Source organism: Anguilla rostrata, chromosome 11 (assembly GCF_018555375.3).
Source record: "Anguilla rostrata isolate EN2019 chromosome 11, ASM1855537v3, whole genome shotgun sequence".
In the NCBI taxonomy this organism is placed as follows: domain Eukaryota; kingdom Metazoa; phylum Chordata; class Actinopteri; order Anguilliformes; family Anguillidae; genus Anguilla; species Anguilla rostrata.
In genome coordinates this window covers 6,479,579-6,503,854 of record NC_057943.1, presented here as the reverse complement: position 1 = coordinate 6,503,854, position 24,276 = coordinate 6,479,579, and the positions used below count along the sequence as shown (strand labels likewise).

Genomic DNA, 24,276 nt, shown 5'->3' with positions numbered 1-24,276 from the left:
TAGGCTACGTTAAAATTGGTAAAACATTTCCTTTGTCGCGAAACATTTAAGTTAGTAAGTTTATCGTCTTCAAGCCTACAGGTGGTTGCGAGCCAAAAGTGAATTACAACACGAATTCTCAAATCATCAACAGTTCTTGCAGTTATATCTATAGCGTATGCTGTTTCCCGTTATACCCCAGCTAGAGTTTCAGCATTGGCTACATATTCAATCTGTCTCCCAGGAGATTTAGCTAACATGGCGGAAAAATGTTTCGAAGAGCCAATTAAAGTGAAGTAAGAACACCTGGTATCCAATAGGACGAGAGAAAGGCAGCATCTGAAAAAAAATTATTGGGATTATGTTCATCCAATTGAAATTTGATGTGATATCACTCAATAAAAGTTAAATATAGCCTTTTGATCCAGTGTTTTAAATCCATCTATGCACTCTAATCGCAATGATTACAATCTATGATAACCAACAAACTATTTAAAATTGTTGGGGGAAATAATGGAAATCTATTCATTATAGGCCTAATGTGTTTTAGCCTATAGCAGCCTGCTTTTATAATATTCAGTAACAACTTATTTGGTATTCAGATTTTTGCGTCGGTTTTGTTTCTGTGCTACCTACAGTCATGCATAAATTTATCTCAAGAAATGACTTGGTTTTGCTTTATTTGAATTTGAATTTTAAATGTCTTTCAGTGAGTTTTCCTGGCCACTGTTACTTCTAGCTTGCGCTGTGGGTGTTTCGGCCAGGGTAAATTAAAGCGTATTGTGACAAAACCTAAAATAACGTATTTACCGCTACTCAATTGTACTTAAAACGTTGCCACTGGGAAGACATCAGACCACAAACGTACGACACATTTTAGCACCATCTATAGGACTGAATTTGAAATTGTATCACAGAGTTATTGTGTTACTTTTATGACGGTCGTCAAAACTATATACAGTGCACAGGACTACCTGCTTTTTACAACATCTATATATTATATAAATGTTCCACCAAAAGCAATATAAGCTCGAAGAATTTCCTAATGTTTTCTAGTAATGCGATGATGTTTTGTGTGGCGATGATGTTTTGAGTGAGTGAGAACCATGGTGCTACCATGGTGAAGCATAACCAGCTAGATTGTTGCCACTGGGTGTCAGTAGAGACCTGTTTTTCTTAACCCTCCTGTTATGTTGCGGGTCAAATTGACCCTTTTTAAAGTTTGAAAATCTAGGAAAAATACTTAAAATTATTTTTTCAGTATGAAACTTCTTCTACTGGCCTTAATTAGTGTAATCAACATTTTAAATGAAAATGGTTCATTTCATGTATTTGCAAACCCCCCCTGTATGGGGATTGACCCGGGAACATTTTTGCTGTACCTAAAAAATGAACAGAACAGGAGGGTTAAGATGATGCAAGACCATGAGCACTGTTTAGATCAGACAGTTATTACTATGTCATAGAGCAGCTTTTTTGTACAAACATGTTTAATAGTTTTCTTATGTACAGTTGAAAAAAAGTGCAAATACAAAACGCAAATCACATGTAGTCATAGGTAATTAAAATGGAATTTCATTTGGCACATTTAGTACACATTTAGTACATTGGTCAGGAGTGCTGGGATTAAAATGGTGCACTGGTGATGATGTAATATGTAGGCCTCAGACAGTCCAGGAAGCTATGCTAAATCTAGAATCCCTGGTTATGCAGAATTAACAAATCAAGTCACAAACAGAGACTATATACAAGACTCCTAAATGAGGTCGTTGTAATTATTGCATTCTGTGATTAAAAACTCTCACCTATTGAAAAAGGAAACAGATTATTTTTGATAGATCCCACTGCACAAGAAGCAGCAAGTTCAAAAGAAAGTAAAACCACCTATTAAACCCTTGTCCAACAATAGCACTCATTAAGACATGTGGACGGAGGAGTGTAGCACAGTGGGTAAGGAACTGGGCTTGTAACCGAAAGGTCGCAGGTTCGATTCCCGGGTAAGGACACTGCCATTGTACCCTTGAGCAAGGTACTTAACCGAAATTGCTTCAGTATATATCCAGCTGTATAAAAAATGGATACAATGTAAAATGCTATGTAAAAGTTGTGTAAGTCGCTCTGGATAAGAGCGTCTGCTAAATGCCTGTAATGTGAATAACATTTCAGTGACAGGATGGATTAAAAATAACATCACACACATTGCTACTCTATCAGCTCACATTACCCTATTAAAAGAGCAGCAAAATGAGAGGTGTATTTCACAATTAGCTTTACACATATTATGATAGGCTATTAAGTCCAGCTGGCCGGGGAAGAAAAAAGTTCTTATTACACCCACATACCTTTGAGACAAAAGTTGAGTAACTGAAGAGCTGCAAAATTGCAGTTGCTCTTGTACTTGAATGAGCATGATGTAGTGATCCCAATAGGTTACCTTGTCCTAGGGTAATGACCCACCGTTATCCTGGTTAATTATGGAACTGCTGATGAGGGTTCTGGGGGAAGTGCTCTGTGTTGTGGGCTGTGGGCTCTTGTGAGGATCGCTGGTTTCAGGAATCCAGTGATTTCCCAGGGCGCAGAATTTCAGGTAGACATTTTTCTCGCTCACACAGTGAGTACCCAGTGATACACGCTCTTCTGTCCAAAGTGCCAGTCTCTTAGTTAACTGCTACAGCTGTGCAGGGGGCTGAGTGACTGTTACCTGTTGCTGATGGTGAGGTTTTGGAAGTGGACGAGGAGGAGACCGTGTTCCACACATGCAGCGCTGGATTCGCCCAACACCGCGAGGAGAGGGCGCAGGGCGGTGAACACCGTGGAACAGGTGTTACAGCAGAAAGCTTTGACCCACTGCAATTTGTGACCCCTCAGGCAGCGGTCTCTGTTCAGGAGGACTCTTTGCGGGGATAGTTTCTTGTATGGGAATCTGATTTAAAAAGTGAATTCATTATTATTAATACACAAGATCCCATCCAAGATGTCATTCTGAGAGCAACATAGATAGCGAGCTCCATAATTTTTTGGACAAAGACATTTTTTCTAGATCTGGCTCTGTACTTCAATACAAATCACTGATTTGATTTGTATTGATTTAAAACTTCTTGACTGGTCAAGTCATTCACCTCAGTCCTTCACCAGCAGGAGCTGAAAATGGCTGCAGTTCAGGCCTGGCAGAGCATCACCAGACACTCAGCATCTTGTGATGCTTATGGCTCACGGACTGCCAGCAGTCATTGTATGCAAAGAATATGCAACAAATTACTATAACATGATTACATTCATTTCATAACATCAATATGTCCCAAACATTATGGTGCCATGAAATGAGGGGGTTATGAATGTAAAAGTGGTGTAATTTCTGTGGTGAAACCAAAGCGGATAAATGTGAATAAAAGCTGAGAATGTGCACTTTAACAATTGCTTGATTACAAATATTACATTATGGAGTACACAGCCAAATGAAGAAAAAAAATTATATATATCCAAACATTATGGAGTTCACTGGAAAAGCATAATCACTGCTTGTCTATCAAACCTTGTTAGTGAATTATAAGATGATACCAAATATAGACAACTCACCGTCAATTGGCTCTTTCTCCCTGGAAAGAAAATAATAAAAAATGAGCATCCAAAACCCCTGATAGCCATGAAGTCATACTGTTTTGTTTAGATTTTTGCCTTGATCCAAATGTTTCTTACTCATAATCAGTACACCAGTGCTCAACAGTACTTTCACAACCGATGCGGTTACCAACAGATATTCCCAAATGTCCAGTAATATTTAAGTTTGGTTCATAGTACTAATGCATTCTCCCAATTGCTCCAGGAGCCAGCCATGTTGGCTATAGTGTGTCAGTTGTTGAAGAATGGGTAAAATGCATAACTGCCATATTAATATAAAACCAGAAAAAGCATATGCATGCACTGCATATTAAAGTAACAAAATTAAACAATGAGAATTTATTAATACTTTCAGACAAGTATTAACTAACCTTCCTTAAAGTAGTTTCCAATTAGTCCAGCACATAGCAGAGCTGTTAATAGTACTGGTCCAAGAATCCCGAATCTACTTCGTTCAGGTATATTTTCACAAACTGTATCGTTTGTTTCGGTTCCTTCTGCAGTCTTCTGCTGGTCAAAATTACATCTGAAATGAGAAATAAGAGCAAACTTGGATTAGATCATTTCCTTTCGAGCAAGAGAAAAATCTAGCCTCCCCTTGTCTCTCGCCATTCTCACCCATCCCAGATGCTGACATCCTCCCACTTTATAAACCAACTTATCCTTACCTGTGACCTGGGACCAATCCCCACTCCTTTCCTCCAGGCTCTCATCTGAACTACTCCCATACATCTCCAAACTCTCTGGCCACTGGCTGTATTCCTACTCCTAACGGGCGACATAGCTCAGGAGGTAAGACCGATTGTCTGGCAGTCGGAGGATTGCCGGTTCAAACCCCACCCTGGGCGTGTCAAAGTGTCCTTGAGCAAGACACCTAACCCCTAACTGCTCCGGCGAATGAGAGGCATCCATTGTAAAGCGCTTTGGATAAAAGCGCTATATAAATGCAGTCCATTTACCATTTACTCCCTTTAAATAAACCCAAGTCACAGCTCAGGCTACCTGTCTATGGTGTATTCCCACTTCTCTGGCCCCAACCCTGATCAGGAATATATGTTTTGGAATATGGATGGATGGCTGGATGGAACTCAACTCTGCCAAAAAGTTGCTTAGTCCCAAGTCCTTGCCCATTCAAAGTCTGTCTATTAGTCTTGACTATACAGCAATGTGCACTGTAAAAACACACCTCAAACTGTATCCTAGCATCCTTAACCTTATCTTCTCCCTCCTAACACTATTTTGAATTTATTAAACATCAACTGAAGCAAAAGGATATTTTGTATTCAGTTTTTTTTGGCCTTTTAATTTGGCACTACGGTGTAATGATAATGACAGCACTGTTTTACACTTAGTTTCAGTTACTTCACTTAGTTTTAAGTTTTCCAGATGAGTTCTCTAGTTATACTGTCGCTCACTGAGCCATGGTATGTGCACAACTCAGTAATTCGCTCTGCGTACGAGAATGTAAACATAAAAACACCACAAAATCAATATGAAACAAGTAATTTAACAAGCAGATGCCAAGCAGATCTTTTTGTATGCTGTTAAACCAAAACAAAAGTCAATAAACCGTGAACTGTAGCTCAGGAAACTTGACCTACTTTGTCCATGCTGTGCAGCTGACACCATATGCAGAGAAATGACCATGTGGACACTGTTCACACTGTGTATCCGTAGTTTTTGTCCCTGCACAGAACACACCACAAGTCATTCACACGCACCAAAGTTCCCCTCTATCATTTTATAATGAAGACGAATGATAACTGAAGCATTTAATGCATGCTAAATACCTTCATCCACTGAAATTATTTTACATGATAACAGAGTGTAAAGAGATAGGAAATCAGTCCAAATATGTAAATATATATATATATATATATATTTTTTTTTTTTTTTTTTTTTTTTTTCTGGAGTTGGTACCATGGGTTTTAAATTCTCTACAAAAGTCTCCACTCTTCCTGAAAAGAAGGCACTTCCTCCCCAATTTACTTATAAAACTGTAGTAAGTTGTAGTACAGTGAAGTAGACAGCGGTTGTCAACAGAAAAATACATTTTTCTCCTGTAGGCAAAATGTGTTTGGGTGGAGCTGCCAGCACTTCACTGAAGTGATGGGCCCAGTGGTCCATGGACCGAATCCTGACCACTCCAGTGCCAGCTATGGCCGGATAACTGGTGAGGTGGTGATAAATAATTGGCCTTGGGGGCCTCAGGGAAGGATGGTTTCAATCAACAGGGTATTACTCATTGTGTACAAGCCAATCCGCTGATGATTGGGTGCCTGTTGTCTGGCTGCACTAGCTGTAAAACAGGCGCACTGGGCGGGCAGCTCAGCTGGAGGACTACAAAGTATAAGCAATGGCGGCAGCCTGTACACCCCAGAAATGATATAGGTCACTGTAGTTACAGGAGGGGCTTTGTTGTAACTGGGCACTGCAAATTGGGGGAAATGTATAAATGGAGAATAAAAAAAACATGCAGTTAAAAAGGGGGATTGGGGCAAATTATACAAAAAATATATACTCAGTCTCAGATGAAATTAAGAGTTATTAACTGAAATCTTACCTGGTACTTTGACGTATTCACCAGGGGAGCATGTGGAATGTTTTATTGCATAACTGCACTCTTTATTTTTTGAATAGCTTTTACAATAAAATCCATCTTTGACATCACAGACTGCGTTGCTGGTTGTTGTACACTCACTAAGAAAAATTAGTCCCTGCCCTAGAAAACATGTTTTGCAAAGTTTGAACTTTCAAAAGCATTGTATTTTATGATATGAATGATTACGAAATTAATATGAAAGTCATGAAAACTGACCTGGATCACAAGTATTACATGGGAGGCACCTGGTAAGTCCGTTGGGTTCATCCATGTATGTGCCTCTGATACACGGAATACATGTTGTGCTGGAGTCTGAAGTGCAGTGTCTGTACACAACTGAACCTAGTAAAAACACATCTTAACATGTTTATCATTTAATCTATTTTGGAATTTTTTTTTTTAACAAAAGATCAACACACACCCCTCAGTCCCCCAGCTGTCCTGCACAGAAATATTTTACTTAACCTTAAAAGGAATTTTATTATTTCCCACAAACACACACTTATTTATTTATTCAATGGTTAGCCATTCCCATAATAAATTAATAAGTAACTAGATTAGGCATGAGGATTACCTTTTCCACACATAGGACAACATTCTCCAGCGCCAGTTTTGTATTCTGCAGGCCCACACTCACTTCCATTTGAGAAAACAATGCACATTGAAAACATTACCTGTGAAAATAAAGATGTTAAATTTGAACATTTTTTTTCTTGTAAACTTATATTCTATGACACTTTACCATTCACACAATTCCAACAATTATGAATATCAGTGATAATCATTTAAAATAAAGGACATTTACAGGATATTCAAGGCAAGTATAAAATGATTTTAATGGCCTTCAGTAAATGGTCTGATAAATGGAAATGAGTAATTAAAGGTGACCCTGTGATTCATAAATTCAGCTTTCAGCTATTTCCTGGATCAGCTATTTCCTCCCTGAATATGGGTGCTTCTATCCAGTTAGAGGCTTGCAAGCGTAGGGTACAGACACGCTAATGCCATTCATGTTAGTGAATGCTAGCGTTTCGCTTTTCCACTGCACTTCCAAGATTTGTGGTGCAAGAGAGCCTGAAATCAATGTACAATTTGCTCATTTAGCCATTAGTTTTAATCAAAGACCATTTAACACAATAAGCAAACACCACTACAGCTAGAGACAACAATACAACTGTAAATGCCACCATCGGGGTGAATGTCTGAAGATCTGTAAAATAAGTGTGGTGGGTTTTTTTTTTTTTAAACATGAAGCATAGTCTAAAAAGTGGATCTTTAGGTGTTTGCAGAAAACAGCCAATGAGACTGGCTTCCTGACTGACTGACTAGGGAAGGTCATTCCAACATTGGGGGACGAGGACAAAGAGGTGGGAGCTGTAACAAATGGCTGCCGGGTGATCGGGGAGACTAGACAGCAAGCTGATGAGAGGAGGCTGAAAGGAGAGGTCTGGTTAGAGTGTGCAGTGTTGTAATGATCTGAATATAATATAATATATATGGCAATGCCATTGCAGCATGGTGTACAACTGTGAGTGATTTTAACTGAAACCTATGTTTTTGACCCCTCTAATCCTTGCAAGGACAGTGCCAGTATAGTCCAAAGGGCACAGTCAAAAGTCACTATCTTTTTTATCTGAGTTTATTCATATTAACTCTTTTCAGCTCTGGCATCAAACTTAAGGTTTCCATATAATTACAGTTATGAAAGTGTGTGTGAAATAACTTTGTAGATCATGTGCCCCTAGATCAAGTTACAATCTCGAATATTTCTGTTTCATTGTCTTTGGCGGTACCAATGACGAAAAGCAGTAATTGCAGGTGAGTTTTTGGACCTCACTTCCCAGAGATCCAACCAGACCCAACCAGTGTCGCCTGTGTGACGTCAGTCAGTTGGCACCTGGGCCACACCAACTATAACACTTACTATTTACTGAATAAAAAATGGTTGTTATAAAAGTAACGTTATGTACACACTCATTCATTGTCTAACATTAGGCTAACTTAAGCTGCCTTCACACTGCCGAGCTGGGTTAAAATGCCGTAGCAGACCTGGGGTAGAATTATTTATGATCAATTTCCACAGACGTTCTTTATCCACCTTTTGCCCTGTATGAACATCTTTACACTGCAGAGAAGAATTTGCGGGATTCGCACTGCATTCGAGAGACGTTTTGCGAGGTCGGTACCAGTCGATAGCATTAGCTAGCATTTTTTCTAGTTATCTGACTTTAAATTGTGTTAATTACATTAGCTAGCTAGCTAACGCAGTGTTGCCTCATATGAGAGATTGATACTGTGCGCAACGCTGTCTAAACTAATGTTGCCTTTCTTGACATGGTCCGGTAGCTAGGGTTAGCTGTGCAAATAGCTAGGCTATGTAATTTCGTAACGTTACATTCTCATCAAATGTGATACGAAATCAACATCAATAAATAATATGACCTCTCAAGTTACACAAAAACTTTTTAGGGTTCCATAACCCCCGCCCCCGCCCCCCGTTATTGTAACGCTAGCAGACCAGAGCAGACACCGGAGAAAAACAGTACACCACCGCTCACACGCGAGTTGTAGAGCGAGCCTGTTGCATTAGCGCCGCCTACCCTCTCAGGCGGACCAACCACTGATGGGTGATGGAAAACGCGTCACTAACTATGGGCCGCTTGTGATTCTTTCCCGGGAATGTCGCCACAGACACCCAGTTATATTAATAATAATATAAATTAATATAATAATAGGCTCAATCACCATTGTGTTACCTAATTCGGCGATAGATAGTGACTTAACAGACATTTATTTTAATTAAAATCTTCGAGATTATTACTTTAACTGTGGCTTTGTCTTCGAGTTTTTAAGCTTTAACTTTAGATATACCAGTGATAAACACAGACATAAGCCGCGTTTCCACCAAAATTACCCGGAACTTTCAGTCCCAGGAACTACTTTACCAGGAACTAAAAGGTTCCTTCAGCCAATGGTTGTCTGCGTTTCCACCGGGGTCTAAAGTACCGCGAAGATTAGGCAAATTAGCCCACTGAGGTTGTCGTCGGTCCATCTGTCATATGATTTCTTCTGTAACCCCATACTACCACCGAAGTAGCCTACATTATTTTCTAATAACCGGGACAGCCCGGAGGGGTTTATTCCACTTATATACAACGGATTACCAACAATGACTATATATGGTTACTTTTGTATTTATTGATTTTCATATATCCTCTCAAACACATTAACAGCAGAAAACATGCACACGTTGTAAACAATTAGCTGTTTTTCTACTTTCTCGTCGTCAATTCCATATAGGCTAATCGCAAAATGACAAGAATAGAATGAAAACTCGGACTTGCGTGAAAATGTAAATTAGTAGTGGTACAGCCACCGTTTGCTTTCCTTCGAAGTTACTGCTAGCCGAGCAGCGAAGTGTGCCCTCCAGATGCGAACCATGCACCATAAATGAGTCCACAGTCTTCCTGGTCTTTTCGTGGAATTGAAAAATGGCAGTAAAATTGAGTAAAATTACGGCAGTCTGAAAAAGCTAAAGGGAAGATTACTAGAATTAACCTGTTATTTTACCCGGATAAAAAGTGCGGAAGGTGATTTCCAGTTTGCTTGTACTGTATCACCAATGTTAATTATGCAGAACTACCGCATACCTCACACAACTGTATCAAACGTTTTGAGTCAATTACAACGGGCTAACAAAGAAAATCCAGAAGAAAATATTCAGCAACCGAATTAATCCGTTTGAATGTTTTGGTAGCCTACGTAATATGCTGTCCCAGCACGAATGCTTAGCATTTTATAAAACATTACATTACATTACATTATAGGCATTTAGCTGACGCTCTTATCCAGAGCGACTTACAACAGTGTAACCAAACTCAGGATCAAGTCCACTTAAGTCCATTGAACAACATGCAGATAAAAAGCCTTTACTATGATGCATACATTAAGGAGAACGGTAGCAGACGCGAAGCACACGAGTTGGTTACACTTCGAATACTAAAGCAAGAAAAGAACAGAAGAGCACACGTTATAATTCCAAGACGTTGATAGGCTATAACCAAAAGTAGGCTACTGCGCCGCATAACATACAAGTTTGATTTGAAGTTATTATGAAAATAAATTGGTTTGCCGCTGCATATTTTCAAACATGGCGGGTAATGGCGGAAAATGAATACAACACAAACGTTACGAGTACTCGACCAATCAGAAATGTTCAGCGCTGCAAGCTCCACCCAAAAGGTTCCTGTACTTTCGGAAAGTACTACCCCCCGAGCAGGAACGTTTTGGGGGGTAAAACAAAGCCCACAGAACTAAATTTAGACCCTAGTTCCTGCGGTGGAAACGCACTGAGTTCCTCAAAAGGTTCCTAGTTCCGGGGTATAGTTCCTGTGGTGGAAACGCGGCTAGGCCTAAGTTCCTAAGTTACATTACATTACAGGCATTTAGCAGACGCTCTTATCCAGAGCGACTTACACAACGTTTACATAGCATTTTTACATTGTATCCATTTATACAGCTGGATATATACTGAAGCAATTCCGGTTAAGTGCCTTGCTCAAGGGTACAACGGCAGTGTCCTTACCCGGGAATCGAACCTGCGACCTTTCGGTTACAAGCCCATTTTGAGTACGTTGTTTTTAATAGCGGTGTCGCGTTAGGCAAGTTTGTTTCTTTAAGTCTGCGTAGAAAAGAGTATTCGACCAGTACTTTATTACGTTGCGAGGGAAAAAAAATACTCGGTCAACTAAACTCCGGAAGGCAGTATAGGTGTGTGGCATTTACATGCAAGACGATTTATGGGAAATTGCTGGTATTACGCAAAAAATATTACTACATTGCTTTCTTTTCAAGATTAAGAATACGCGAGTTTACCAGAGTAGATAAATCCAACAGTTACTGCGTATTTACACTGATCCTGGGAACACTTCTTAATTACAGATAAAATAATACAAAACTGTTACAATGCACCTGACGAGATAGGCTACCTGGACACGTCATTTGCAGACTGGCTTGATACACGAAAAAACTCGTCATAGATGAATAGTGAATTTCGTCCATTTCATTGCGCTAGTAAGCAAATAAGGTAACTAAAGTTAGCTATGATGTCTTGTGTTATCACGACACCTCGTCGAAGTTTTCGCTCATAGGGCATTGTTCTCTGTAAGGGTGTTAGCACGTTAAACTAATCTACGCAGTTCAAATGGCGAGTAAACAACTCCGCCATTATATTACTTAGGCGAACTTCCTTAGCACTTACCATACGACATACGGATGACGGCATGTTATCATTTTCAATATATTAATTATGGAGACAGCCATCAATCAAATTTCATAACTTTGTTCTGTATTAAATTTAGCAAACAGAAAACGCGCCCTTGTATGGCGTCGCTCAAAAGTTGCATATTTCCTTGATGACCATCGATAGTTGTAACCAAATTAACTGGATTAACGCGGCCATTTTAGGTGCGTGAGCAGCCTTATTCTTCTTCCTCTTCCTCTTCTTCTTCTTCTTCGGTGTTTTACGGAAGTTGTAATCCTTTTTAAATTGCATTACCGCCTCCTTCTGGATCTAACCATGTACTGCTGTCTGGATCTCTTACATCCTGTTACTTATTCCAGTTGCCCTCAAAAACTAAATATTACCTTCTTTCCCTCCACCGTGTCCCCACACTCAAGCACATCTGTAAGCCTTGCCTCCACTCCTAGTCTCCGTAATCCTGTAAACATTACCCTTCTTTCTTGCTCATACTTCCTGCATTCAATCAGGACATGCTCCACTGTTTCTGATTCCTCGCAATAGCCAGTTGGATGTTTTCCTATAATTAATAGTGTGCTATTGAAGTTACTGTGACCAATTCTTAATCTACTTATGATTACTTGCTCTCTTCTATCGGTTCCACTGTTTCTTACCGTTCCTACTTTATTTTGTATTTTATATAAATGTCTTCCTTTTGTTTCACTATCCCAATGTTGTTGCCATTGTTTGATTACTCCCCTCCAAACGATGCTTTTCCCCTCTGATTTTGAAAGTTTAACATTAAGGTCTACATACTCTCTCCTGACCGCCTCCTTCGCCAACTTATCTGCTTTTTCATTTCCCTGGATTCCTGAATGTGCTGGTACCCACATGAACATTATGTTTTTCCCTTGATTAGTTATCCTTGAATTATTAAACAACAGTTCATATGTCTTGGTGATTACTTCCTGATCCTGTTTTAATGCTTGACAATGCTGATATAGAGTCACTACAGATGAGTATATTATTTGCCGTCACTCCTTTCACCCACTCTAATCCTAACAGAACTGCAATTAGCTCAACAGCATATATGCTCAAATAATCTGACGTTCTCTTACTGATTCCAGTCTGGTGACTGGGAATCACCACTGCAGCCCCTGTCACCTCTGTTATTGGATCCTTTGACCCATCTGTAAAAATCTGTAAATAGTCATTGTAATTCCTGTCCCTATGCATGTAATATTCCTGAACTAAATCTGCTGTTTTATTTCTGTGCTTTATATTCAATAGTTCCATGTCCACATAAGCATTTTGCAACATCCAGACTGGTCTCACAGGCCACAACACAGTTGGACAAAATTCTATTTCATGAATTTGCATTTGTTCTGCAACGTCCCTGCCTACCCATCCAAAGCTTGTTTTTTGTGCTTTTTCCCTCTCCCAACTAGCCTCCAATTGTCGTTTCAGGAGTGAGGATAGCAACAACATCTCTGAGGCACGTCTTCACAAATTCCCCTTCGCTGTATGGCTTTTTAGCACGAGCAATGTTCCATGCCACCAGATATGATGTCAATGCGACCGTCTCAGAGTGCTTCGTAAATTTTCGAAAAAACTAAGTCTGCTTCTCTGACTGACGTTTCAGCGCGTTTACCTTGTGCTTGCGAAGTTCAGTGCCTTTGGGAAACTCCTGGGTCATGTTAGCATGGAGTGAGGTGAAATGGCGCTCCAGGTTTGAAGCTTTAAAATGCGACAGTGAAGTCTGACATATCAAGCAGAAGGATTTCCCATTTCGTTCCGCAAAAATACAATTCCTCCCATTCAGGTAAAAATAGCCTGTGCTCATCTTCATATTTGCGCTTAGCTTTACGTTTTCCTGACTCTGCCATGGCGATTCACTCAGTAGCGCTAGCCTGGCTAACAAACTTTAGCGTCTGCGCAAGTATGTTTTATGTTTGGGCTAGAGTAGGTACCGCTATTTTCCGGACTGCAAGTCGCTCCGGAGCAGCCTATAGGATCGCACTCAGCAAAAACGCGTTGTTCTTTATTTTAAAAATACTGGCAAATTTATTTCCAGTATTGTCAAATATTCAAATGCATTTTGATTTATCAGAAATATATTTTAAAATGTAAAAAAAAGAAAGAACTCAACCGAGAACACCAATAGAACAGCCCCGAGCCGCACAGGAGCAGGCAAAGAGCCGCATGCGCCTCGCCACCCCTGTACTAGACGTATTAAATCAATCCTTCACAATTAGAATAACCTTTCTGAGGCCTCATTTTCTCTCCATGTCGCTGTGGGTTTCCTTCTGATACGGTTTCCTCCCATAGTTCAAAGACATGAAGATTGTGATAAATTGCCTTTAGCCATGACTGCGTGAGTGAATGCTGTGAGTGTCCTGCGATGGATTGGCAGCCGGTCCAGAGTATATTCCTGCCTCTTGCCCACATACTGGGATAGGCTCCAGCCCTCCCTCCAACCCTGGCCAGAAATAATCGCAATAGATAATTGACTGATGGATCTTCACTGTGGTATTTAATTGGTTAAATTAACTGAATTAACATTACATTAACTATACCCCCACCCCTCATTAAAATGTGCATATGTTAAGAAAACAGAATCAAAATGGTTTTAACATGTAAGAACAACTCCATGCACACAGCAGACAGCTGTGACAGCTGCAGTACTAACTGCACCGAGCCAATAGTACTTTTATCAGTCTTCATGATTTCCCCCATCGAGTCATGTGTACCCTTACCATCATTTTTTTTTTAAATTCAACTTCAGCATCAGAAATACAAAATACAGCATATATAAAATAATGTGAGAATAATAAGGAATAATGAACAGACAAATGTACAACGCCAGGGGTTACAAAGTTTGACGTAAACAAATATAAAATGAGAATTATGCAGTAAAATTATATTAAAAAAAGAAAGATGTACATATATTACAATTATATTAGTATGTTACATTACATTTATTTGGCAGATGCTTTTATCCAAAGTGACTTACAAAAAGTGCATTTCATGGTCATAGACAACTGCTAAACACAGGTTCAGTAAGATACAATACTTATTTGGACACAGTTTAGTTCACACAGTGAACACTATTCAGACCTAACCAAACCAACTAGGCAGAAGAATAAGCTACAGAATTAGGACATACAAATTACCAAAAAGTGCTCGGATGGGGCAACATGTAACAATGGTCATGAAAAAAAAGGGGGGGGGGGGGATTTAGAGTGAAATATACCGCGTGGTGGTGGTTAGTCTAGGTATAGTCTGAAGAGATGAGTCTTCAGGCCACGGTGGAAGATGGGTAGTGAGGGGGAGGTTCGGAGAGGGACGGGGAGTTCGTTCCACTACCGGGGAGCTAGGGTGGAGAAGCTCTGTGATCCCTTTGGTCGGGTGGGAGGGGTTACAAGGTGCCGCAGAGCGGAGTGGTCGATCAGGGACATAGGATCGAATCATGTCCTGCAAGTAGCAGTCACTGTGGTGCCATCAACCGTGGTTGAGAGTTCACGTAGTAAAGAGGTCTTGCATGGGAAGAAGAGCAGCTCGGTTTTGTTGAGGTTGAGCTTCAGATGGTGGCTGGCCATCTAGGTGGAGATGTCAGCCAGGCAGGAAGATATCTTATCATCGACCTGTGTGGCCGAGGGGGGGAAAGAAAAGAAGAGTGTTAAATTTGGAGCACAAATTTAAAGTTTTCACAGCTTTACTACTGCATGAGGAAGATAATGTTCTAATGTAGGACTCTGCTTCCTTTTTAAAGGTACAAAAATAGGACTTAAGACTGGAGACTTTATCTCAGTAAATACAGTATTAACCATAAAAGCACAGAGGTCATTGCATAGCCCCAGGAGTGACTTCTGAATTAATTAAATTAACTTTATAGCAAATGAAATTCTGCTCTAGAAAGATATTTGAAAAGTTAGGCACATGACGTAAAAAGCTTCTCACATACCTGTTCTTCTCCTCTCTGAAAACAAAATAATGGTTCATTATTCAATTACTTGATAACTACATTAAATTTGTTTTAATAACTTGAAAATATAACATAAAATTATTACCTTTCCTTTTTTATTTTCTCGTTTAATTCTTTAACATTGAATATCACCAATTAACCAATGGAGTACTACATGGTATATTACTTTTCCTTTTTGAATTCCCTGATTAATTATTAAATATTTAATATGCTATCCACTCATATCTCTTGTATAAATACAAGGATTTCAATTCACAAAATGTGTGTAGCACAGCCAACCTTAAACTGCTATTCAAACTGCATCACCATTTACAAGTTTATTAAAAATAAAATTCAAAGTCTGACCAGATAGAGGGAGAAACTTACTTAAAATGCAAATGATTGCTAAAATAACAGCTAATGCAAGCAGCACAGACACAAGACACGAAATAACGATGGAAACAGTTATATTTCTTGGTCCACATTGACTGTCCAATGTCTTTGTTCCTGCTGTAATTTCCTGAAGTCCCAAAGACTGGCAACTGTCAAAAAAATAAACATATTATAAGTCCAAATCTCAATACCAATATCAATACACAAATAACAATGAGTAACAACTCCTGTTTGGTTTTGCTTTACCCCAGACTGATTTACTCATCTGGAAAATGATGTTATTTGGGAATAAATGTAGGAAACTTACTCTCTGTGTGGTTTGCAGTACGCAGAAAAGGATTCATTTGAAAAAGTTTTATCAGGACAGTATCCACATTTGGTATTAGTCGATGTTGTTCCTGTGCAAATATAAATCGGAAGCTATGTCAAGTCATTAAAAATCTTAAAAAGCGTTTTCAGAAACATAGACCGTGTAGTTAAGTGAGTTAATTTTACTGAACAGACACGGATAAAAAAGGAATAGTTCACTTTGTGGAGTTGTTTGATACTAGTCAGTTTTAGTGTATGTTCCTAATTGGCCCAGATAACTTATGTCTGCGATGAAGGATACTCTATATGCCTACAGACGTTTTTGGTGATCTGCCAGTATTGTGAAAAATATATCTACTTCCTCAGGGTGACCCACGTTGTAGGGGCATCCACCAATCAAAAACATACACTAACCCTGGAATATATTGTAAAAAACCCAAATGTCCCTTCAAGATATTAATGCAATCCAACCGTTGTGTATGATGAACTGTCCAGGCCTGCAGATGGTGTGTTTCTGCGCAAAGCTGCACCCCTTGTTATCAGTCTTAGTGCAGTAGTGGTGACCCAGAGGCCCACACACTGTGTCAGAGGTGGGGGTGCACTCTCTCTCTGTTTTTAAACCCAAGTCTGTGGAGGAACGGTGAATAAAGACCCATATTAACACATTATTTGAGTATTTCAGTAACAGACCTGTTCATCATTCACCATCAAGTCAAAACAGCATATTGAATTTTAATTACTGTAAGAAATCTTTTATATATTATTATTAAAAAGACAGTCAAGCATGTTGAAAATGGCCATGTCATGAATGAACATATTAGTTGAATATGAATCTTTTCTCACCTGGGTCACACACTGTACAAGACAAACAATATGACAGACCGTTGGGCACGGCGATGAATGACTTTTGAATGCACGGTACACAGGAGGTGCTAGTGTACTCCGTGCAGTGTTTATAAACACGTGTCCCTAATCAGAAAAAATGACACAAAACAAAGCCAAAATGTACCCATTTGAAATCACATTTCAATGATGACAAAATAAAGAGCACCTTCACTTTTTAATCCCTGCAAGCCAACATCTACTGCATTAGAAGCTTTATTCTGATAAAAGATGGTGACTTACCAGGTGTGCACATTGGACAGCACTCTCCATTAATTTCATATTCTGCACTTCCACAGGAATAGGCGAGGCCACAGAACAGGAGCAATAGATATGTCTGAAGTATATGTAATATTACAAATTACACTCAGAAACTATTTTACAATTATTACTGGTTTCAATTGAGTATCCAATAGAAGTAATACAAGTGACAGCACATTTTAAAAAATGGGTATATCGTCCTGAGAGCCAGCACAATTTTTTTTTAGGTTTATAACATTTTTTATATAGTACAACTTTCTTGGATGGCGAAATGCTGCAGTGTAAGCATTTTCAAAAATATTTATTTTTCTTGAATTTCCCTGAATTTTTCTCATGTAGGTTTCAGCAAAGTCGAATATATGGGTCTTGCGATTAATACCAGGGACTAATGTGCCCTGCGGGCTAACTCGAATCTACTATTAGGGTGACTTGGTGCACACCCGAGAACCCAGCACGTGAAAGGAAAAATCAAAATCAAAACTGTGCAACACTGACAGAAACGACTAAACTTTCTGGTACAGAAATAAGTGTATGCAACTTATTAGTTACACCATTATTGCAATGCGTTTGACTAAATGTTGAACACCATTCCACGAGTATTCATAACAAATTTAATTTCACTGGTTTTCAAGGGACATTGTAACACATTCGCTATAATAAGGCAGATCACATCTCGTATCCTGGGGAAGACACTGCCTATTCGATTTTGGCGAATTTCAGCATCTTGATGTTTAATTTAAGCCATCGATTGACAACAGATTTCAACAAAAACGGCTTTTTTTTTTACAATAACTTAACTGGGTGCTAAAGCACTTAAAGGTGACCCTGTGATTTATAAATACAGCTTTCAGCTATTTCCTCCCTGAATATGGGTGCTTCTGTCCAGTTTAGGTCAGAAATGAAAAGGTAGAGGCTTGCAAGCGAAGGCTACAAGTGCTATCACGACACCTCATCGAAGTTTACGCTCATAGAGCATTGTTCTCTATAAGGGTGTTAGCTCGTTAAACTAATCTACGCAGTTCAAACGGCGAGTAAACAACTCCGCCATTACATTACACTTAGGCGAACTTCCTTTGCACTTACCACACGACATACGGATGAAGGCATGTTGTCATTTTCAATGTATTAATTATGTAGACAGCCATCAACCAAATTTCATAACTTTGTCCTGTATTAAATTTAGCAAACAGAAAACGCGCCCTTCTATGGCGTCGCTCAAAACCTGCATATTTCCCTGATGAATATCGATATCTGTAGCCAAATTAACTGGATTGACGCGGGCGGTTTAGGTGCGTGAACAAAATATAGCCAGTTGTTTTACGGATTTTTCTATGTTTCAGATGTCCAAATTCAAAATATTCCGGAGTATTTTGAGAGTATAGAAACAGGCGTTGTTAAGCCACCTCTCACTGGGTCCTATTTAGAACTTTCGATATCAGTGGATTCACTTGGCATGAGATAAGCACACGGAACACATTCGCGTTTGTAATAGTACACATGTATGTCTCTTGCATACCTAGTAGGAGGGCTCTGGGATAAGATAAACCAATATACCGAAGAAAGTAACCCAAATAAAGAAGTAGGCTTTGGGACTATAGACTTGCATATTTAACTAAACAGGAGCGCACACCCTGAGTCAACCTAAGCTGTGAAGCCCCGAAAGTAAGCTTGTACTGCGCATGTCTTCTTTGATGAGGGCAAAACATTGCGATCCCCATTAAAGTGAATGGGGAACATGACACTTTTGAAGGCAAAATAAAACTTCCTCGATGGTATTTTGGTATTTTATGATGGTATTTTGAGCTGATTTCCGAGTACTTCCTAGGCTTCACTGACTGGCCACTCCTACCTTCTCCTGTTCCTATGTGTAAAAAAAAAAAAACAGTGGCCGTCCTTAAAGAGCCTGTGTGAAATAGAGTATTACAGTGATGACGTATTTTTCTAGGCCAAACCCAGACGTTTCTTTCGCCATGCGTTCCCTAGGGCCTAGGCTGATTCCACAGAGGCAGATTCCCACTGAACTGTTGCTATATTGAAACTACAGCGGTTGTCACGTGCAGGCGGCCCGGTAAGGAAACTTGAGTGGCGGTTGCCAGAAAGCGACAATTGTTGTAGTTTGAATATAGCAACTTGTTAGCAACTTTTTAAAAGTACATAACTGCTTCGAAATCCACGGTTGAGATATTAAGGGGTATAATTTGTCTCGTAAAACAAAACGCATCTCAGGCTTACGTTCACCACAGACCTTATATTTGGTAGAAAACGAAATCCCTATGGGAAAAAGCATTGGAGATCTGAGGAAGGAACACATGGCTCAAAAATACCAACGAAGTGCCGGGTTTTAGGACTACTAACTGCAACACTCCGTATGGGTGTGGAATAAGTAAGATGGAACTACCTATGGTAATTTGTCAGTGAACTGCACAACTAACTAAAATACTAACTAACTACTAAAAACTAAAAATAACAGCTATAATAAAATAGTTGTTATTGTAAAATAACAACTAACTAAAAACTAAAAGTATGCTATTAATCTTTTTCATTAATAGCATACTTCTGCTTGGAAATGAAATTAAAACCAATATCTTATTCTGCTGCTGGATCAGTACATCTGATGTGCCATAAATTCATATTTTTCGAAATAAGGAAGCACAAACTTTTTATACATCATTTTGACACACCACCCCTTTTGGTACATATGGTAACAAAATTTAAGTAAATAAATTATGCTTCATGTACAGTATTTACTGACACTACCTCCAAGAACTGATCAGACTGTTTTACGGCAGGCTACTTGTTTCGCTGTAGAACTCGCACTGCGTATTTACATTACATTACATTACATTATAGGCATTTAGCAGATGCTCTTATCCAGAGCGACGTACAACAAGTGCATTAGTTCAAGGTGCAGAGGTGCAGAAAAACACACTAGAGTGAAGTAAAGATCGTAGTGCCAGAAGTGACCACATAGATCAGGACTCCAACCCAGTAGGGTAACCTGTTCAGCAAACAAACAAACAATCCTGCCAAGTACAAACTAGCACTGAAATCACATTTGCCTAATCAGAATCAGACAAAAACAATCCTGCCAAATAAAAACTAACGTGATCGCAATCGCCTAACTAGGTACATTGAGCTAAACTATAGGCTAGGGAGGGGTGGGGAGAGGTGCAGTCTGAAGAGATGAGTCTTTAGTCTGCATTTGAAGGTAGTCAGATTCTTTGCTGTTCTGACCACCACGGGGAGGTTATTCCACCAGCGAGGGGCCAGGACAGACAGCAGATACGAGTGGGAAGTGCAGACACGAAGAGGGGGAGGCGCCAAGCGTCCAGAGGTGGCAGAACGGAGAGGTCTGGCTGGTGTGTAGGGTCTGATGATCCTCTGGATGTATCCTGGTGCTGACCCCTTAGCTGCCTGGTATGCAAGCACCAAAGTCTTAAATTTGATGCGAGCCATAACAGGCAGCCAGTGGAGGTCAGTGAGCAGGGGGGTGACATGGGAATGTCTGGGGAGGTTGTAGACCAGACGTGCTGCAGCATTCTGGATGAGCTGCAGGGGTCTGGAGTCTGGGACGGAGTGTGGCACAGTGGGTAAGGAACTGGGCTTGTAACCGAAAGGTGGCAGGTTCGATTCCCGGGTAAGGACACTGCCGTTGTACCCTTGAGCAAGGTACTTAACCTGCATTGCTTCAGTATATATCCAGCTGTATAAATGGATACAATGTAAAGTGCTATGTAAAAAAGTTGTGTAAGTCGCTCTGGATAAGAGCGTCTGCTAAATGCCTGTAATGTCTGATGGCAGATGCTGGCAGACCAGCCAGCAGCGAGTTGTAGTAGTCCAGGCGGGACAGGACCATCGCTTGAACCATCAAAAGTCAAACAAAAATGAAGAGAAAGCTATCTCTTGGTTCATCTAGTTAAGGCTTATTTACCTCAACACAGGTCAGTGGAACAAGTGCAACAATTTCAGTTGTTTTGCAAATGTTTGTAACAGACACATTTATATTGTGTATTTGGACCATTCTACAGAAGTCATGCAAACTCGGGGTTGGATAAAAAGTACTTCTTTTATAACACATTGTATGTTATAGTGTATCTGAGAGACAGAAAAAATATACTAGACGTATTAAATCAATCCTTCACAATTAGGATCACCTTTCTGTGTGGACTCATTTTCTCTCCATGTCGCCGTGGGTTTCCTTGTGAAACGGTTTCCTCCCATAGTTCAAAGACATGAAGATTGTGATAAATTGCCTTTAGGCATGACTGCGTGAGTGAATGCTGTGAGTGTCCTGCGATGGATTGGCAGCCAGTCCAGGGTATATTCCTCTTGCCCACATACTGGGATCAGCTCCAGCCCTCCCTGCAACCCTGGCCAGAAATAATCGCATTAGATAATGGATGGATGGATCATCACTGCGGTATTTCATTGGTGAAAGAATGCATTAACTGAACCCTCATCCCTCATTAAAATGTGCTTATGTTAAGAAAACAGAATCAAAATGATTTTAACATGTAAGAACAACTCCATGCACACAGTAGACAGCTGCAGTACTAACTGCACCCAGCCCGTATAATAGTATTTTTATCAGTCTTCATGATTTCCCCCATTGAGTCACGTGTACCCTTACCGTCATCCTACAGCTGTTCTATCCTGTTCATCATCACTTCCTGTTCCTAGTGAAGTGGAGACTTCATCTCAGTAAATACAGTATTAATCATAAAAGTATAGACGTCATTTCATAACAGCAAGAGAGACTCCAGAGTTAATTAACTAAAATATAAGCCTGTTCTTTAAAGGTATTTGAAAAATTAGGCACATAAAATGTGAAATGTTTCTCACATACCATGTTCTGCCTTCTGCTTCCTGAAAGCAAAATAATGGTGAATTACATAATTGCTAGATAACAACATATACATTTTTCTGAATAACTTAAAATGTACAATTACATTACTTTTCTTTTTTGATTTTCTTAATTAATATGCTAACCACACATATCGCTTGTATAAATATGAAGATTTCTGTTCACATTAAAAACTGCTATTTTAACAGCATCACCCTTTACATGTTTATTCAAATAACCTTTAAAAAGTGAGGCAAATGAGGAAACTTGCTTAAAATGAAAATGGTTCTTAAAATGACATCTGATACTTCTAATACAAGCACAGTAACTAAGAGAATATCTTGGTGCACATTCACGGATCAACGTGTTTTTTCCTTATAGAATTCATCTTCATAATTGGGTTCAATTGGTAAAAGAATACATTAACTGGGCCCACCCCTTATTACAATGTACACAATCGAAATGGTTTTAACATATCATAACAAGTCCATGTATCAGGGGCAGTACTAGCTGCACACATCCCATCTAACAGTATTTTTATCAGTTTTTATCATTTCCCTCATAGTAATGAGCTCCCTTACCTTCAACCTGCAGCTGGTCTATCCTGTTCATTCTTTCTCTTTCTGCCTGATCTGTGTCCTAAAAAAGTGGAGATTTTATCTCAGTAAATACAGTATTAACCATAATAGTGTAGAGGTCATTTCATAACCCCAGGAGTGCTTGCAGAATTAATTATAAGAACTAAACCAATAGAAAATTAACCTCTGATCTTGAAAGGTATTTCAAAAATTAGGCGCAAAATGTGTACAATTTCTCACCTACCATATTCTGCTTTCTCCTCCCTGAAAGCAAAATAATGGTGAATGAATTACTTGATGACAACATATTTCTGAATAATTAAAAAATGTAACATTACATGACTTTGCTTTTTTAAAATTTTGTGTTTGATTCTTTAATATAAAACATGCTAGCCACTCATACCGCTAGTATAAACATGAGGATTTCTGTTCACAGAAAACAGGTAACACAGCCAACTTTAAACTATTTAAACTACATTTCCCTTTCCCGTGTTTATTAAAAATAAAATTCTAATTGTTATTTATCCCATCAAGTCATGCGCTCCCTTACCTGCATCTTGTGACAGTTCTATAATATTTTCTCTTTCTCTTTCTGCTTGTTTCTCACGTACCGTGTACTGTTTTCTCCTCCCTGACAGAAAAATACTGGTTAATGATTAACTTTTCCTTTTTGATGTTCCTGTTAAATTATTTGTGCCTTGTATAAATATGAGGATTTCTATTTCCAAAATACAGGTAACTCAGCCGACTTTAAACTGATATTTAAACAGCACTACCCTTTCCATATTTATTGAAAATTTTTTAAAATTTAAAAGTCTTACCACATAAAGAGCGATGCTTTAAAATTAAAATGATTGTAAATATGACAACTGATACTAATACAACTAGCACAGTCACAATAACGATGGAAACAGGAATATTTCTTGGTCCACATTCACTGTCCGATGAGTTTGTTCCTACAGTAATTTCTGGAAGTCCCAAGGACTGGCAACTGTCGCAAAAATAAATATAATAAAAGTCCAAATATCAAATAAACCTCAGGGTTATATTTAGTATCAATACACAAATAACAAAGAGTAACAACTCTTGTTGGGTTTTGAATTACCCCAGACTGATTTACTATCTGGAAAATGATGTTATTTGGGAATACATACAGGAAACTTACTCTGTGTGTGGTCTGCAGTATGCAGAAAAGGATTTATTTGAAAAAGTTTTATCAGGACAGTATCCACATTTGGTATTAGTCGATGTTGTTCCTGTGCAAATATATATAGGAAGGTATGTCAAGACATAAATAATCTCAAAAGAAGTTTTCAGAAATGTAGACTGCGCAGTTGTTAATTTTACTAAACAGACACGGATAAAAAAGGGATAGTTAACTTTGTGGAGTTTTTTGATACTATTTCAATTTTAGCGTTTGTTTCCCGATTGGCTCAGAAAACTTATGTCTATGATGAAGAATATTTTATATACCTACAGAAGTTTTTGGTGATCTGCCAGTATTGTGAGAAATGTATCTACTTCCTCAGGGTGACCCACTAGCTTCACAAGGGCTCTCGTAGGGGCATCCACCAATCATATACATACACTAACCCTCAAATATAAAAA

The 24,276-nt window shown here is 39.1% G+C and overlaps 2 protein-coding genes and 1 long non-coding RNA gene across 16 annotated transcripts in view; 2 read left to right on the top strand and 1 right to left on the bottom strand.

The window, feature by feature from the left end:
- Positions 1–24,276, top strand: part of LOC135235342 (agrin-like) — a 334,070-nt gene that overhangs the window by 175,010 nt on the left and 134,784 nt on the right. The window lies entirely within an intron of this gene.
- Positions 6,517–24,276, bottom strand: part of LOC135235340 (tumor necrosis factor receptor superfamily member 14-like) — a 74,557-nt gene continuing 56,797 nt past the window's right edge. For 2 of the 14 annotated variants that reach the window (XR_010324350.1, XR_010324348.1), the window contains exons 12-15: positions 23,834–23,924; positions 23,219–23,299; positions 22,913–22,932; positions 22,228–22,729 (exon numbers count right to left, since the gene is read on the bottom strand). Coding sequence is in view for 9 of the 14 variants with exons in the window: in XM_064300741.1 (XP_064156811.1) it covers positions 21,472–21,617; positions 22,672–22,729; positions 22,913–22,932; positions 23,219–23,299; positions 23,490–23,659; positions 23,834–23,924 (566 nt within the window). In the remaining 5 variants the exon portion in view is untranslated. The other 12 variants (XR_010324344.1, XM_064300743.1, XR_010324345.1 and 9 more) reach the window with 12 other exon arrangements.
- LOC135235347 (uncharacterized) lies at positions 10,634–20,316 on the top strand. The gene is made up of 2 exons (XR_010324356.1): positions 10,634–10,680; positions 20,147–20,316. It is a non-coding gene; the product is annotated as an uncharacterized LOC135235347 (long non-coding RNA).